At 41.5% G+C, this 18,681-nt stretch overlaps 1 protein-coding gene and 1 long non-coding RNA gene across 5 annotated transcripts in view; both read left to right on the top strand.

The window, feature by feature from the left end:
• COLQ (collagen like tail subunit of asymmetric acetylcholinesterase) overlaps positions 1 to 7,186 on the top strand; it is a 108,735-nt gene extending 101,549 nt beyond the window's left edge. For all 4 annotated transcript variants that reach the window (XR_002095899.1, XM_019508650.1, XM_019508649.1 and 1 more), the window contains one exon: positions 5,285 to 7,186. Coding sequence is in view for 3 of the 4 variants with exons in the window: in XM_019508650.1 (XP_019364195.1) it covers positions 5,285 to 5,354 (70 nt within the window). In the remaining variant the exon portion in view is untranslated. The remainder of the gene's footprint in view (positions 1 to 5,284) is intronic.
• LOC109291596 lies at positions 1,724 to 2,269 on the top strand. The gene is made up of 2 exons (XR_002095900.1): positions 1,724 to 1,914; positions 2,202 to 2,269. It is a non-coding gene; the product is annotated as an uncharacterized LOC109291596 (long non-coding RNA).
• Positions 7,187 to 18,681: the final 11,495 nt, after the last annotated feature.

The raw sequence follows: 18,681 nt of genomic DNA, 5'->3' as shown, positions 1-18,681 counted from the left end.
GTTCAGGCTCATTTCCAGATAGCCCCAGTTGAAGTTTAAATATCTATCAACCAAAGGCCAACATGTGCATAAACCCCAAAAGATATAAATATTCACAGCGCAATTTTGGTCTTGCTTAGTATCAATGGAGAACAGTTCTCCTGAAGCCAACACAACAGACCTAATAAAAGCAATGCAAATAAGGTTGGAAATTAAGACCACTACTGCAGGAAGGAGGATGACAGTATTGGGAGAAACAAAGAACCCGTAAGAACAAAGGGGTCACAGAAGCTATAGCCATAGGCACCCCTCATCTCATGCTCTTCTGATTCCCAGCCCTGGAGCCAACGAGCAGGCATGCTGACCAGCCTTTCTCCTTCTGAGTCCATACATGGTATGGGCCATGGAGTAACCACAGGTGAAAAAAAAATGGCTGCACCAAAAGAGATCCTGTGCTCAGCCAGAGGTAACCATGGGCAGCCCCAAAACACAGCCACAGTGAATGCTACTAATCAAATAGGTTAGGCAGCAGTCTCTCTCAGATAACTTATAAGATATGGGCCAAGAGGTCCTGGCCACCCCATATTTAAAAAGTTAGACACATAGCAGTGAGGCCCCTGGAAAAAGGAGACAGAGGTCTTGAGCCCTGGGCTAAGGAAGCTGGCAAGCTAAACCCTGGGCTATAGCAGCTGGCCCTTTTCTTTTCTCATGTTCCCAACCTTGCTGTCCTGGCAGCCTTTCCAGGAGAGGCTAGACCCATCCTCAGAAAGAAATATAGGCCAAAATTGTGGGATCAGCACTGCCTTGACACTTTCTGACTTGGAACCCTGCTGCTAGTCAGGTGGGCTCAGGAGCCCATCTGAGCTATACTTGCATCAGGGAGGGGGAGGAAGGAGGAGGAAAACTTGGTCACCCAATAGCCCATGCTTGTATCTAGTCAAAGGGGGCCAACAGCAGCCTTGAGATCACACTGCCAGCCACAGTGTAGAGCCACCAAGTCTGCAGGCTAGACAGCCTTCTCTTGCTGAGTCCATATGCAGTGTGAGCAGTGGGGTCAGGACTCTCCACATATTAAAAAAATCAGGATTACTCTTCTCAGGCAGCAAAACTTTTTAAAAGTTTGAAAGGGAAATTGCAGAACAGGAGATGTCAGAGTCCCAGACCTATGTTAAGTATGGTTTAAAGGGAGACTTCAGATTCCTATCCCATTACCTGAATTTGCTGTGGTGACTTGAGATGTGAAGGCCCAGAAAAATTTGGGAAAAAAAATGTTTTTTCCCCATTTTTTCATAGGACTTTTTTTTGTTTTTTTCCCTGAAAAATTGAAAATTTTTGGAAAAATTAATAAAACCTCTTATGAAGTATTTTCTTTTAGAATGATCAATAAAATGTTTAAGACAAGGTGTTTGTATATTGCTACCCTTTACTCCCCAAAAATGTTTTCTAATAGCTATGTAATAGGAAGACATTTATGCAAGACTATCTACAATATCAGACCATTACAATTCCTGTACACCAAGGACAAGCAGTACAGTACAACTTCCAAATGCAAGAGCGAGATGCATTTCTGCCCCCAGGGGGTGCTGCCATTTTCACAAGAGAAGGAAGAAGGATTCAGTGCTGCCTTTGCTTGCGGACTTCCTTTATTTTTTACTTTTGATCTAGAGGTTGGTGGATCTGTTCCTGTCCTCCTGACTAGGCCTCAGAGGACTGGGAGTGGACACTGGCAGTAGCATCCATTTATTCCTGTACAGCTTAGAAACCAGGAGCTTATTGCCTTGCTTGCTCAAAAGCCTCAGGAGAGGAGACCAAGCAAGTCTAAAAGTTTTGGAGGTGGAAGGAACCTGCCTCCTCCTGACCCTGTGACCTTGAGATTCACAGAAGTACAGAAGCAGCACAATGGAGCTGAAAGAAAGTATACTTCCTCATTGAAAGGTAAGAGTTTATATTTCTCTGAATTCAGTATATTAAACTATATTTTAGCTGCATTAGTATATATTCTTAACCTATGTAGTTCATAATTGAATTCTTACTAATGTAATGTTTTGTGCCAGATCACCCAACCTTAGCAGTGAGGAAAGGCCTGCAGGGCAGGGAAGTTGTTCACAGCTAACTCTGAGGAGGCTTCTCCTCCATCCCTTACTAAATTTGTACATGCTCTAGCTTAGCATTTATATATACAAGCTAGCCACTAAATTACATTTTTCTTTTTTCTTACTCAGCAAAATGGTGCAACCAACTTCTAGCATATGGAAACATTTCCACACTGCAAGTTATTCTGAGAAAAAAATGTGATTTGCAAATACTGTCAAATGAAATATGCATTTCCAAATGCTACTAGAATGACCAAAACACATCCTTGTATGTAAGAAGTGTTCTGCAGATATTAAAAAATCCTTCTAAGTGAGGAGGAAGTAAATCATGATGATGAAAGTGCAAGTAGCTCTTTCCAATGTTCTCAGTCCAGAAGTCTTCCTACTGCTGCTGCTGCTTCTATAACATCAGCATCACAAAAGGTTGTCCAATCAGCATCCTCAAGTAACCAAATATTGCAACCAACTGTATACAAAAGACTCTCAATGACATCATTTGTAGACAAGATGACACCTGAAGATCAGGAAAAAATTGACCAAGCTCTTGCAAGAGCAATATAGTTTTCTGGGATGCCATTGTCAATAATTGAAAATGCATACTGGCAGGAAGCTTTTAAATGACTAAGACCATCATACCGTTTGCCCAACAGACATTCTTTGAGCAAGCTTCTTTTAGAGTCAGAATATGAACGTGTAATGCAATCTGTGCAAGGAAAAATCAATGAAGCACTGTGTCTTGCAGTACTTACAGATGGATGGACAAATGTGTGGGGAGAAGGAATCATAAATTTTGTGATAACAACACCTCAGACAGTTTTTACAGAAACACTGAAACAGAAGCGAACAGGCATACTGCAGAGTATATCATTAGTAAAATATATGAAGTCCTACAGAAGATTGGGAGTGGTAAAGTTATTTACTTTGCTGACTGACAATGCAAGTAACATGAAAGCAGCATGGGGGATCATAATGGATAAATATGCACATATTACTGCAATAGGATGTGCATCTGATGGGCTAAACTTGCTTCCTAATAACATCATGAAGTTGGACACTCTGCAAAAGATCTATAGAAGAGCAAAAGAAGTTATAAAATGTGTAAAAGCTACTCATATTGTAGCTGCAGTCTTTAAGAAGAAGCAGGAAGAAAAGAATGTAAAGACTAAAATAGTGACACTCAAACTTTGTAGTAAAACTAGATGGGGTGGAGTGGTGATCTCATTTGAAAGTTTACTAAAAAACAAAGAAGATCTTCAAGAAACAGTAATAACTGAGGTTCTTAAAGTATCTAGAAGTGTAAAGAACACTGTACTTGATGAGGATGTCTTCTGGGTTCAGCTACAGAACTCCCTGAAGATTGTAAAGCTAATTTCTTCCGCAATCACTGCATCTGGATCAGACAGTGCACTTCTGTCAGACATTCCTTACCAAATGGCCCAGATAAAATCAACTGTTTTTAAGAATCTAAATGTATCTCCACTTACAAGTATAGAAGAAAAAAAAGTGAAAGACTTTATTAACAGACGGGAAGAATTTTGTTGTCAATCAATTCATGCTGCTGCAAATCTCTTGGATCCAAGATTCAAAGGCAGAAATGTTAGAGATTGCATTTGACTGGATTACAAAACAAGCAGTGTACTTTCAAATGTTGCAGAATACAGAACATCTTCAGGTATTTGGTCCAGGAATGCAGTCTGGACTCTGCCAAGGATATCGCTCCTGCAGCATGGTGGCAAGGCCTTTGCAGGACACAGCCTCTGACTCCTCTTGCTTCTCACCTGTTTCAGATTCCTCCATGTTCTGCAGCATGTGAAAAAAACTGGTCTGTTTGGAAATACTTGCACCAAATCAAGAAACAAACTAACATGTGAAAGAGTAGAGAAGTTTGTCTCAATCTGGGCAAACCTTCAGTTTTCAGAAATCCCGGAAGATGATAAAAATGAAGGATAAGAAGCATCAGAAGAAGCAGAAAATGCCGATAGTGATAGCTCAGAAAATGAGATTGATTAGACAAAGTTTCATGTAGCAAAATTTGTATTCAATGAGTCTTGGCTTTTTTCTCCTTTTTTTCTCAGCTCTTTTTCTAAAAATGAGTGTTTTCTGTATGTGCTTGACACTGTGGAAGAGACTAAGTCCAGAATATGTGATAATTTTCTTTGTTTTACTATAATGTTCATAGTTTCTTCTATTTTCAACTTTAATTTTTGCCTGCTTCTCATAAACTGGCAAAAACTAAGAGATGCTAGGTTCCTTAGAGTTCAGTAGCTTGTAGCTCCATTTGTAACAAATGTAAAAACTTTAAAAAACATTTTAAGGTAAACTGAATTTTAAAGTAAATTGAATTTTAAATTGAATTTTAAAGCAAATTCAATTAGTAAATTTGTAATTATTGTCTGAATAAACTATACTTTTAAATGTAATAAATATACCAAACATGATAATTTAATGGGCAAACCAAGTTATACATAATACATTTTATGTTCTTAAAGTAGTAAAGTGAATTTAAATCTATAAAGTGCGTTAAGAAAATAAGTATTGCATATATTTCAGTTTTCCCCAAAAGTTCTGTTTTTTTCTGAAAAAAATGGGGAAAAAAACAGGTTTTTTCCATGGCTTTAAAATTTCCAGAAATTTTACATTTCTAGTTGTGACCCCTTTGATCCTATGGGTTCTGTAATTTCTGTAAAACTAATTTTCTGCTGATATTTTTGTGGGATAGACTTGATTCTTACAGAAAGCTACTGCCAGATCCCATGCACAATATGATAGAAATTAAGAGGCTAAAGAGGACAATGACTGACTGTTTGGAACAGGAGAAATTTAGACTAGATATTAGGAAGAACTTTCTATGGAAAAGTTAAGCCCTGGAATATTTTCTACAACATCTCTAAGTGTTCTACAGCATCTCTAAACAAACATTTGGCTAAGATGGTTTAAAGCCAGGTAGATTTGCGTCTTATCAACTAGCTACATCAGAGATGCATAAGTCTTTGTAAGCAGCAGCTTGCTTCAACAGATGCTGTCTGGGAAGATCCTTCTTTGAGGAGGGAGTGGGATTTAGATAATCTCCCTTAGATCCTTTGCAGCCCAATTTTTCTATGATTGTGAGACTGGTCAGAGCTAGTGCAAATACAGTATTTATACATTAAATTAAAATACATCATAATGGTTAAATGTTCTGCGTAACTGATGCATGCTCTCTTTTATCTTAGGTCTTATGGAAAATTACGATGTACTTCCTATTGTTATATTGACTCTACACAGTGTCGCTATTTCACATGAAGGAAAAATGGCGGTGGGTAGCATCCCACACATAACAGGTACACCAGGTGCTACACTATCATCACTACAAGAAGAACTGAGACAAGTACAAAAAACCTCTGTGTGAAAAAAATATCATGCTGCTGACAGCTATTTGAAATTTGTTTTGTTTTTGTTTTTTAAATCGAGTCAAACTGGAAGAAAATAGGACCACTGCATCCTGTCTTAATAGAAAAATGTCAGAGTTTGCCAGTAAGATTTGTGTTTCACATGGTTGCATGTGAGAACTACTCTGTATAACAAGTGCAACATTAAATCACTGGAAACTGAATTTCACTAACCAGGAATATTGCGCGACAAGACAACAATACCTCGACTTAGCACTGTTAGATCTAATGTACACTCTTCAGGGTTTTTGTTTTTAGACTTTCTCAATGTAAACACAAAGCATATCCTAGATGCTCTGTTTGCAGAGATTATTTACTCTTTTACTACAATGTGAACTTCATATGTGTTGTATCGCATGAAAGACCGCTTCAGTGACATACAAATTAGCTAAAAACACTCATGGGTGGATTCAGTAGATGCTGTCCAGTAAGCGGTTTTAAGGGCAGCAAATCAGGGAAAGGAACTGATCAACGTTATCTACAGTATATACAGTGGATAAGAAGAAGAGCTGTAGAAATGTGTGTGTGTATATAAAAATGCTGATGGATCACACAGGGCCTACACTTGCAAGACAAAAAAAGCCAAACTGGAAGAACTAACTGGAGAAACTCCCTGTCTCAGGAGGGATCAGGCATGAAGAAGACAAAGAGTTAATGCATTTTCTTACCCTTTGTCAAGTTGGCTGTATTGCGGGCTACTAGTGATGCCGCAGGGACTTGATTCTTTTAGAATTTCCCAGGATTACTTAAAAACTGTGGTGAAGATTACAATGTGGTCATTTGCATGTTGACTTTCACTTTAGTTTCTATTCCAGAAACCATTGCTCTCTCTTTTCTTTCCTTTGTTCACCTAATCTTAATCCCTGTTATTTGATCACGTTCTTCACTCTCTCCAGATTTCCTGTTTTGTCCTATCCATCGCTGTCTGGTTTTAGTCTTGCCTAGTGTTCATCACTATTCAGTGTATATTCTCCTTTTTACATCTCTGTAGAACTAGTCTCATGGTGGTGTGTTTATCAATTCCCATTCAATCTACATGCTGCATAGGTTGTATATATATTTTTGTTTTATTTTTGGAAAAAATTGGTCAAATGATATGTTAGCTCTAATAGCATTCAGGGTAATTATGTATTTGTTTACTAGCAAGCTTTAATGAGTGAATGTCATACAGGAGCAGCACTGAGTATGCTACATGCAACCAAATTTATAATCAAAGCAAACGCTACATACAGTGATGTGTGCAATTCAGGGATATAGGTCTCAGAATAGTTTGTCATTGTCATATTGGCCACTTGGTTCTGCTTTATGCTAAATACTATACGTGAATGTTTGAAATGCATGAATCACATGTACCAGTGACAGCACTGCAATGGTAGTCATATATACAGTTACTTCTCTAAAGGTGATAATGCATTAACACAACCAACTGATATATACACTTTCCCCACGTGTAGAAGACTTTGCTTTCATTCTGCATGCTCATGGCAATACTGGAAATCACCAGTGAAAAAACTAATAAAGGCAGTTCATTTACTTGCTATGGCTATCTCTTACCTGCATTGTTTATGCTGCTGTGAGATGAGACCAATATTGTTTGTAGTCCAGCCCACTGATTAGATGATCAGTCTTCTTTATCATTTATTTTTTTAAGCAGAGGAATTAATAAATGATCACCTTTTAGTTAGATCTGTGTGTTTTGTGTACATTTCCTTGATATTTTAAACCCTGTGGAAGAAGAGCACCTACCTAACCTCTGTGTTGGTAGAAGCTGAAGAGGCAGGGCTGGCCCACAATTTTGGGGGGCCCCCTGCAAGATGTAGTTTTGGATGCCCCCGATCAGTCAAAAAATCAAAATTGCTGGAGCTGAGGTGGGAGTGGAGCCGGGAACTCTTCCCCCATGCGGTTAGGAAGGGGCTCCCTGCCTGCATCGAGCCCTTTAAGCATGGTGCAGGCAGTGGGGGCGAGCGGGGCACAGCTCCTTGGCTGTGGGGCTGCTTGCAGCTGCAGGATAGGATGGGCTGGCCCTGTCAAGGGGTAGGCTATAGCAGTGCCATTTAAATATGACATATATGTAACCAAAGTGAGGCACGTTGAAGGAGCATTGTACCATGCATTGGGGTCCCAATACAATACTGAGGTCCCTGCAAGTACCTACCTAAATCATTTATACAATATTACAGCTAAAACTTCAACAGCAGCCTTAAGTCAGTCATTTGAAAGTTACAATATAGCCTGTGCAGTGCTATGCTCTAACTCTGACAGTATACTACCGGAGACATTATACTACCATGGTGAAGGGCATGCTGTAAGAAACAAGAAGTAGGCACGCGCTTTGTTTTCCTCCTGGTATTTCTCAAGTGTATGTGATGCATCTCCTTAAAGAGGTTTGTCCAAGCAGCATGCATTCTAATTAGTAATGGTAGAAACTGAGCATCAAGCTCCTTCTGCAATATGCTAAACACTTTCTCACCAGGAGGTAATATTGTACATATTCAAATGTTGTTGGCAGTTATCCAAACTTGAGTTAAAGAAGAAGTGGTCTTTACAGCAGAGCCAAGTCCTTCCAATAAGAAAGTCTGTTGGTGATGCCCATCAGCTTCCCTGCTTTATGTTCTGACCTTAATTATAAAGTCCAGCTCATCTTTTCTGCATCCTTTAGTTGGTCCTCTCAGTTTTGAAGGTGCTTTTCTCTGCATTGTCCTTAGGATGCCATCATGCTTACAGTGGAGACGGCTACATTTTGTTGAGTCATAGCCTGAAAAGCTGTTGTCTATTCCCCTGTAAACTGTCCTATTATGTGTAAGACACAGAGCAACAAGTTACTGAACTCTCCGCTCTAGGCAGTTTAGGGTGCTGGCAGGAAACTGAAGTGAAGCAGATAAGTGGAGAATGTAAAATTGTCAATAATCCTGAATAGCTGGTGTCTACTTAAGCCATTAGGGACTACGTAAGTTATAAACAGGCTGAGCACAGCCAGACCAGATGGCTTAAATTGGGGGGGGAGGGCAGGGAGGAGAAGCCCCAAATAAGACTCCTTTTGTGTATCTTGTTCTTTCCTCCTTCCAAAACTAATATATTAATGCATTCAGTTATATCCTAAAAATGTGCCCTCTGCTGTGAACTAGGCCTCCTCTTCTCATTTATATATTGAAAACTGGAATCACTCCAAGTTCTAATAGGCCAGAGCAAAAGTCTGGTGGTATGTTCTGATTGCATTTGTAATTACTGAGACAGTTAAGAGAATGGACCCAAGCCAGTTCAGCAGTGGAAATGTTGCATCTGAACAAGGCAGCCAATTCAAATTGCATTAAAGGAGTGTACTCCTGCTGGAAATTACATTAGGATTTTTTTATTATTATTCCCTGACAAAGAATTGGGACCAAAAAAGAGCTGGATTATAGCCCTCTTCTTTCAGTGCTTTTAATTTGTTTTGACAGCCTCCTCTATGTTTTGTACAAGTTTTAGTCCAGATGTAGTTGAACTAGGCTGCCATTGACAGAGATGTCTCTCTTCTTTTAAGTCAAATGGAGAATGGAGTTTATTTGTGTATCTTCTCCTCCAGCTAGGATGCATTTGTACAGCATCTGGATTTGTTAGTCTTCCAAGCACTGAGTGGATTGGAATTTGGATAGGGGGTAGACTGATGTGTTGAGGGAAAACATGCTGAAGGAGACGATGGAGTGAGGCTGGGGTGTATGATGATGGGTTCTTTTGTTAACAAGTGAGTTTTAGATTTTACGTTACAAAATTGTTTTATTGCAAGGATTAATGAATTGTTAGGATTTAGGGAGGAAAGTAGGATGTGATCCTGCTCCCATTGCAGGCAGAAGGCGATAAAGTGGTGGTATAGTACAGAATAGATCTGTATTTCTTTCATCATCAAGCCCCATTTTAAGCACTTGCTTGAAATGGATTGCCAAAGGAATAATCTCACAGGTAGACCAGTACAGGTCAGCATCCTGAACATGTGCTATGTTAGATTAGATCTCTAATACCCTTCCCAGACAAACAGACACACTATTTAATAGAGACTCCATTACCCTTCTGCCTGGCATGTAAAGTGATGCAAGATGCTTTGGGTAAAGCATGCATCCAGGCCTGTGTACTGTATCAAAATATGTATTTTTTTCATTTCCTTCAAGGAATCCTGCTGTTGCTACTGATGCTGCTTAATGAAATGCTATTTCCAACCAAGAGAAACCCATACAGAAGCTCTGTGGGCATTCCTGCTGGCAGCTTCAGTAAAGTAAGTGCATAGGCAGTCAAGTGAGGGATAAGGGAGGCTGCTTTACCTCTGCTATTCTGTTACAGGTGATCAGGCTTACTGAACTGCGAACAACAGCCAGTGTCTACCTTAGTTTGTTGGTAAAACAGCTGAAGCTTCCACAGAGCAGAAAATGCAGTGATAAATCAGATCCTACAGAGAAGAAGATATTTATTTTTCTAACCTGGTAGGGCATCTTTAAAATAGGGAAAAAAAGTAAGGTAGAAATATGGGGTTCGGCTTTTTTCTTTTAGAAGAAGCATGGCATCAGTTTCTAATATGCAAACGAACAGACTAAGTCAGTGAAGACCAACCTAAGGTGACAGAGACTGATCCTATTGGCATATATCTTGACCAGTCTAAGCTGGAGTGGAGCTGGCAAGAAGGACCATTACTCTTAGGGAAGAGAAAAATTGATTTCTAGAATAAATGGGAGAGCCCATGTAAACAAAATAATATAGTTTGGCAGGGGGAGAATTAGTAGAAAAGGATCACAAGGCCATTACAGGGCAATCTTAGGTCCCGTATGAATCATCACCAAGGCTCATTTCTCATCTCTAATGGTGGCCAGTGTCGGATGCTTCAGAGGAAGACGTGACAGTCTCATTGAAGGGACATGTGCCATTACCTGAGCATGTTGCCATATCTTTGGAATTTTTTGACAGTGTAAGAGTTGTATAAGCAAAGGAGCCATTCTCAAGTCTGGGGTCCAAATTGCTTGATTTGTTTGGCAAGTATGTCTTCAAAGCCGGCTGCTTTCCCGATCTTCAGTGCGTTAGTACCAACATTCAGTTCCGTCACTGAGAAGGGTCTTGTAAAACCCAGGTTTTGCCAACCACAGTTTTCAGTATCGATGTTTAATATTCTGTATACCATTTTTGCCTACCATGGTATACAATTTTGAATAACCACAGTTTTCCATGATTACTCATAGGCAGAGGGAGGAAAAAAAATTGGAGGGGCAGAGCGTGTGCACGCATGTGCAAGTGTTTTCCCCTGCAGGCAGAAGAGTCTGAGGGGAAATGGGTAGGAGGAAGGGAAAGGGCTGGGGGGAGGAGGGAAGGGCTGCAGTTGTGAGGCGCAGCTGTAGGGAGCAGAGGCTGAGCCCAGCTGCAGCCTGCCCATACCCTGTACAAAGATCGGGGGCCTATACGCCACCCACCCCCCTTGGTTCCCCGGTACTGCACCGCATCTGGAGGAGCCACCAGACTCCAACTGCCCCACAACCTGGCCCAGCCGGGGCCCTATTCACAGTGCATTGGGCCTTGGCCAGGCTGGGTCATGGGGCAATTGGAGCCCAGCAGCACCTCACGAGCTGGCGTGGCGCTGGGGAGTGAAGGAGGGGGTATATGGGCCCCAATATTTGCACAGGGAAGAGGCAGGCCACTGCAGGGCTCAGCTTCTGTTCTCCACATCTGCTCCTCACTGCTGCCTTGCTATCAGAGCTATCCTACTCATGATGGCAGGGAGCAGCAGGTTTACTTGCCACTGTGCCCCACTTCCTTCCCCCATGACCCGGTGCGGCAGGGAACAGAGAAGCCACACGGGAATCTCCTCACCCACCACTGCTTGCCCTGCACTGCCCTGGCAGTGCTCCTCCTGCACACAGTGGCCTTCTTCCTCCCCTGGATGAGCCACCCACTGCCCTGTCCTGCTCCCCACTGGGGCCCTGCAGCCCCTGGTCCCAAGCACCACCCAGCTGGGCAGCAGTCCCCCAGCTCCCTCCCTACAGGGGCCTCAATCCCCTTTTACCCTCACTTACTCGATGTCCAGGGGTGTGGGTGGGTAGTTCCTGCTGCCGCCAGGCTCGGATGGTCCCACAACCTGGCCTGACCAGGGCCCCATTCAAGTCCCTAACCCCATTTTTCCCATAATCCTCTGGTTATACCAACCACAGTTTTACCAACTGCAGGAACTTCCAGGAACTTAACCCCTGTGGTTGGCAAGGGAAACCTGTATTACATGTTGTATCAGTTGACTCAGTCTGGGTTTGCCTGGATTTCCTGTGGTCTTCTGTGATGGCTAACATGAGCTTCTCACTTGTAGTAATGGTGTTGGTGGGAAAAGAATCTAGTTCATACTGTCATTTGTAGTCTCCGTATGGGTCAGTGGTTTGTGAGTGAGGCTTGGGTTGTAATTCTTGCAATAGCCCCATGAGATGTTCTGCCTTGCAGATTTCTGTACAGCTTTTATGAATTGGTCATAGGTGATTGGCTTTGACTATGTCATGAAAGTATTCTGAAAAGCCTTTCCAGTTTGCGTTTTTAAGGGTAAAACGTCAGCAAAATGGCACTGTTCATAGGTGTTACTATGGCTTTGATCTGAATGCCACTTGGTCGATGTTGGGAATGTGGAATGGGGTCTAATACTATTTTATTACTTAGCCCAGCAGTGGTGTTGCTGGTGAATATAAAAGGTCTGGGTTATATCCTTTTTTCCAGCGGCTGCTGTTGAATGATTTAGATAGCTTTGGGTCATGAATCAAACTCAGCTAGTATGCATCTGACCAAGCTTTTACTGCTTCATCATCTTTATTGGTCTCATTGTAGCCCCACTGGGGCTCATTTTGTAGCCCATTCATCTCATTGTAGCCATTGAGTGCTGTGACTGTTAAAGTCATCAGTGATCACCCGTGGTTTATTCCCACTGATCCCTGGTATATGTGTAAAAGTGAAACCCATGTTAGGTGGTTTGGAGACTGAAGTGATTGTGATTCTGTTGAGTTTGATCCTTCAATGTGGTTTTCCTCAGTCTTTGCTGTAGAAATTTTGGCCATTCCAGTTTTAGCAAATATGGCACTTCCAAATTGCTTGTGCGGTGTTTCAATCGCCATAGTCATTCCAATTATTGAAGGATGATTATTATGAGGCCATCCATGTCTCTCATGTAAGCACGAGACATTGCACTGGACTTCCTTACAAAGATTTACAAGCAGTTCTTTTTTCACCATTGAAAACCCTTCAAGATTTGCAGACTGTACTGTCAGTGCTGGCCCTAAGGAGGACTGGTGTCTACTATGGTCACAAGGCATTATGACTGGTTACAGTTGGTAAATTTGTAGGGTCAAAATCATGTTTTGGACTGTTAGCAGAATTCACAGGTGTTACCAGATATTACCTGATGGGGGTCGCAATGTGAATGCTTCTACTATGGCCCCCGCTTCTGCTATTTTTTTTTAAATAGCAGCAATTCAGTGATATTCAATTAAAATTCACAATGCTAGGCAGGTACAATACTGGATTAGGTGAAATTTGAGTCTCTAGGACTGCTCAAATTTTGAGTTCTCATCATGAAAAGGAAGAGACATTGTATGCTACAGTGGAAAAATATGTTGGTAGGTCAATGCAGTAGAACTCACCAGTGAGGTTTTCCTGTAAATGCAATACAGACAGCTTCCCCATGCTTTTTGTCCGTAATATGTAAGGTATAATTAAAAATTAGCCTTCAGCTGCAATGAACTGGCAGCAATGATAAATCAGTGTTTTGTTTCCTTTTTATAGGCAATTAATTTTTTTTAAAAAACCTGTTCCTGACCTGTGTGGTAAATCTGCTATTTCTGCTGCTACCATCTTCTTTATTGCACAGTGCAGCCAAAGAAAGAAATCCTGTTTATGTGCCAGCACTTTATTCAAGTCAGGCAACAACTGATGGAAACCACTGCAAGTCTAGACCTTCTAAACAAAGCTCTGGGAGCCATACCTGGTGCTGGACATGAACAGGAGTCTCAGGATCTATTTGGGGTTTTCATTTCCCAGGTGATTCTGTTGTCTGATAGATCAGGGAAGAACTAGAGGGTATCTGAGGTACCATAGGCGCAGACTTTTATTTTTGCAAGGGTGGGCCTAAGATGATGGACACATGGAAAATTTTACACATTTCAGATGACAGCCTTCTTCCTGAGGGGGGCCAGGGCCCTGAGGCCCCTACATACTCAGCTCCTCTGTGAGGTACTGCTGCAAATAAAAGCAATATTCTGAGAACCACAGAGTAAGAAGTGTGGGTAAATATTGCTCTTTTAATTGCAAGTTACTGTAGGTTGCAGTTATTTAATCTTTTATTTATGGAGCTCAGAATACTTGACTGATGGGAAACTGAATCCCAAAGAGCTTTAGTGACATGTTGCAGGTTAGCTGGAGCCTTATAGCAGAGACAGAGACAGAAACGTGGGGTCTCTACATATTTTGTGTGTGCATGTGTGCGTGAATGTGTGTGTGCATGCATATATAAACACAACTGATATAGCAGTTGATTTTCTAGGTAACATACCATCTAGCCCATGACCCTAGAAATGCTATCTGGCTTACGTGTTTCCTTGCTGATATGTCTATGTATAGATTTTATTACTGGATGTCCTGGGAGGCATAAAGTAAGTTAATAATGATTTTCTAGTGAGTCCTAAATACACTCATATAAAAGTAAGGTGTGATGTGCTGTATCAGTCTATCAAAATGAAAAGAATTCAGAATTACCACTGCTGGCTCAAGAACATTAATTCAAGGTTGGAAGGACACACACTGATACAGTCCTGACTTACACAGATGATCAGAAATGCCTGCAGTATATTTAGTGGTGTAAAGTGTGGCAATTTTCCAGGCTGTCTCTTGATTTCATCTCATCCTTCTTTGTAATTAATCAATCTCTGAAACCATAATAAAAGTGTCTTAACTAGCCACTTTTATAGGGACTGCCCAGGAGTCTTGTAGCACAAGGCAAGTAACACAACCTTGTTTATCAGTGTTAAATTATCTTCTTGTAAATACATCACCTGGAAAAATTGTTTAGACTTCACATTTAATTTATGATGATTTATTTTGCTATTTGTAATTGAACAGAATCCCCTGTGGCTCAGTGGTAGAATCCTTGTTTTCCGCACAGGAGGCTTGGGTTCAATTCCTGGATGCTTATACAAATACAGCCATGGGGACACCAAACATCTGGACCTAGCCTGACCCTTGGGTTCTGTCTCAGTGGTCTAAAGGAGGGATGGAAGTTCTGGGCAGCCTCCACTCCTCCAAAAAACTCCTGCGTAGGCATATGCATTGAAGGTCTGGGTGACCTCTCATGCATATACCATGATCTAGAAGGTTCAACAGTTGCCAAACAAACATAATTGAACATGTTGGCTAGGGACAGACATTACACATAAACTGGTTTAAGTGATCAGAAACTGGTTTAAACCTGTAACAGAACAGATGTTCAGTGCACATAAACCAGTCTGAAAATGGCTGAAACTGGTTTGAGATAAACCTGGTTGAATGTAATATCGGACTTAACTGATTTGGGTCAAACCAGTTTGTGCAATGTCTGTCTCAGATCTCTTCCTGTTTTAACTTAAACCAGAGCCCCTCTGGGCTGGGCTTTCTGCTCCAGAGCCAGGCTGGCTTCACCTCTCTGCCTGGCTTCCCCCGCCCCTTCCAGCCCACCCCATCCTCTCCCCACTCCCTGCTCAAGCAGGGTTTTCCCCCCTCTCCTCTCCCTCAGTATGGACTATAGCCAGTATGTGGTGTGCTAGCTAATGCTGAGAGATGTCTGTGTAAGGCAGACAAGACAACGACAGACAGGACAATGTCCACTTAGGGCTTTTTGGAGCTAATCAACAGGCCAGCTGGTAATGTCATTCTGTTCCTTCCTTGGAAAAAGTTGTTTAAGAAGAGCATGAACTAATGAGCGAGGCTTTTGTTTTCTTGATAGGGTGCTAAATGCTGTGTTATCAACTCTCCGCTGTCTCCTTTAATGGTCACGGGAATGGGGGGGGGAGGGAACCCCTCCCTAATCAGAGTGTACTGCTGGAGCCTGGCCACACTCCCCCCTCAGCTCAGCACTGTAGAAGGGAAGGGGGGGATGCTCTAGCACCCCCTGGCTTCTAGGAAAATGTGCCTGCATTTTCTCAGTCCAGAGGGAAGTTCTGTTCAATTACAAACTGGTTCAGCCTAGCCAGGTTAAACTATATTGTTTCTGCTTCCTAACTGATGAACTGAAAGCCTTTAAACAGCACAATAATCAATTAGTTTTAAACAAATATGTTCATATCAGAATGCCTTCTTTGCATGCAACTGTGGTCATTTGCGCTAAAAGCAGTCATTCTACTAGCAACCAGAAAACAAAATTCCTTTCATATTACTGTGGATGTTGTGGGTAATAAATAAAAAGATGTGTACATAGAGGAACTGAACTGTTGCACATGGAATAAATATGTGTTCATTGAGCAAGAGAGAGAAAGGGAAAGTGTGGATGAGAGTGACTGTTGATACTCTAGTAAGTAAGAAATACTTAGTATCTAGTGATCAGGGCACTCACATAGGATGGAAAGACTTATCTTCCAGTCACTGGTTCATTTAATATTTAGTTATTTTATATGAAATACAACAGCTTCAACAGAGAAGAAAGAGTTGCACCTCCAAATGTATTATAGCCTGGAATCTGACATATTCACTTCATGCCCAAGTAATGTATCAATATAGGCATAGTCTCAAAAGTCCTAGAATAATGGAGGCATACACCACAGTGCAGGCAACTTGTTCTTGTCCTTAAATTAGGCAAGAGGTGTTGTTCGGAATAGATCAGATATTTTAGACCTTTGCAGTGATGCAACTAGTAGTGAATGTAAGAGCTAGACTATGTCACTAATATTCACATGGGGGTTAACCAAGATTAAAGAATGAATGATCCTTAAAAGGTCTGGGGAAATGTAAGAGAAAAGTGATTGTAAAACAGATGCCTATGATTCCTCCTGACATCTCCAGAGGGACTACCTAAACAATCAACAATAATTCAGCATTTGTTTAAATGCAGATTTTTTTAGGTAGAACTTGCAAGGAAAGCACAATACATTATTTCCTATTCTAGAAATAAATTATTTCTGATTGCATATTGAGGCAAAATATTTTCCCGTGAGAAGCTGGCTTTGACTAAATTAAATTTATCCACTCAGTTGTGCTGAAGGCACTTTGGTATTTGGCACATTTGAAGCAACAGTTTGTTAGCTGCTTTGGAGACAAGTCAATAACCAAAGAATGCTGAAGTCTCAAATCAGTACCTTCACTCCTCAAAATGAAAGAGTATTATGTCTATTAACATGAGTTTCTTCTCCATATTTCCACATCCATGATAAGAACTTAACCATATGTGTGAGTTTGAAGGGTTCAGAATTATAGACTCATAAAAATAGAGATGGAAGGGACCTCAAGAGGCCCTCTAGACCTGTCTGTATCATAAGGCAGAATCAGCAGCTGTACTATTTTTGACAGATACTCCGCACCATCTCCTAAAAATCTCCAGTGATAGAGCTTCAACAGCTTCTCTAAATTAGTGGTACTCAACCTTTTGGCTCCATGGGCCAAATGAGTGGTGTTCAGCCAGAATGTGGGCCATATCCTGTGTAGGTTCAGTATGTGGTATTGGGCCTTGCGCTGCCTCAACCTGGCCCCACGCTACCAGTTGGCGGGGTTCCATATAGGTCCAGAAATTTGGCAGCAGGAGAGTGGCAATTAGCTGCTACTGCTCCCCCACTGCCAAATTTTGGACCTGTGGGGAGCCCTGCAGGCCAGATAATATGGCATCTCAGTTCCATTGTTGAACTCTCCTTACAGTTAGAAAGTTTTTCCTACTGTCTAACTTAAATTTCCCTTGTCTGCAACTTAAGACCATTATTTCTTGTCCTATATTTCATAGTTATGGTGAATAGTTGATAACCTTCCTCTTTGCAATAGATTTTTACATACCCTAAGACTGTTATCATGTCCCCCCAGGCCATCTTTTCTCTAGGCCAGACAAACCCAGTTATTTCACACAGATCATGTATTCTAGACCCCTGATCATTTTTGCTGCTCTCCTCTGAAGTTGCTCAAGTGGCTCCACATCTTTCTTGAACTAGGGTATCCAAAACAGTATTCCATCTGAGGCCTTATCATTGGGAATACAATGTTTAATGTTGTGTAGAGTTTATGAGCTCATTCTTAGAGGCACAGAGCTTTTCTAGTGAGCAGTATGACTTATGAAGTATAAAATATCTGGAAGCAGAGTCTGACACTTAAAAGGCTGCACCAATGGATAGGGAAGTGTGGGAGGGATTCACATTTCCTTGCATCAGAGGCATAAATAAACGATTCTGGCACCTTGGGCAAAGATGCTGCTGAGCACTGGAGAGCAGGGGGCAGGGGGATGCTGAGTCTATACTACACCTTGGCTGCTGGTTTCATTGCATGGGCTTCCACTGTGTGAGCCCCTCACAGGCCACTATTCTGTGGCCCCATTTAAATTGGCACCAGAACTGATGCCCCATTGCCTGCCCCTGGTTTCATGGCTGCCTCGCACAGTGCTGTACCCCTCCCCCCATACTATATGCATGTTCACAATACTGGTCTGAGACTTTTTCTTTGACAAAACTTGGAGCAGCAGCTACTAGCCTTGTAATCATGCTGAGAAGGACCATGATGTTGTAATTTGTTTCTTTCATGTACCAATGCTGAAGGTCTCCAACCAGTAAACGAAGGATAGAAGGGACAAGGATGGCAGAGTTAAGATGACTAAAGGAGCATTCAGCTTTTATTTCCACTTCTATTAACATCTTCTATTGTATTTTTAATAATGTTTCATCTGTCTCAATGACTGGAATGAGGTTTTTGTCTGGACATGGGTGTAGATACACATGCTTTTTTGTAGAGGAGCAGGTCACTTCAGCTTCTCTTTTAGCTTGGAAGCTTTGCTGCTTTGGGGAAATTTGATTGCCACATGATGTGCAGGGGATGATGTTACATGTCAGGTTCAGTGGGGTGTTGAATACCTGAGCTCCCTGCTCAAATATCAGGTTACTGAGAAAGGGCTCAGAGTGTGCCATGGTGAAAACACCACAAGCCTCACCACACTTAGGAAGAGCTTCTCAGTTGCAGGAAGGAGGTTGGGTACCAGCTGTTAAGCA

This window comes from Gavialis gangeticus, unplaced genomic scaffold, assembly GCF_001723915.1.
Source record: "Gavialis gangeticus isolate Ggan-Ray unplaced genomic scaffold, GavGan_comp1, whole genome shotgun sequence".
NCBI lineage: Eukaryota > Metazoa > Chordata > Crocodylia > Gavialidae > Gavialis > Gavialis gangeticus.
Note: the sequence above shows the minus strand (reverse complement) of the source record. Positions and strands in the feature narration are given on the sequence as shown.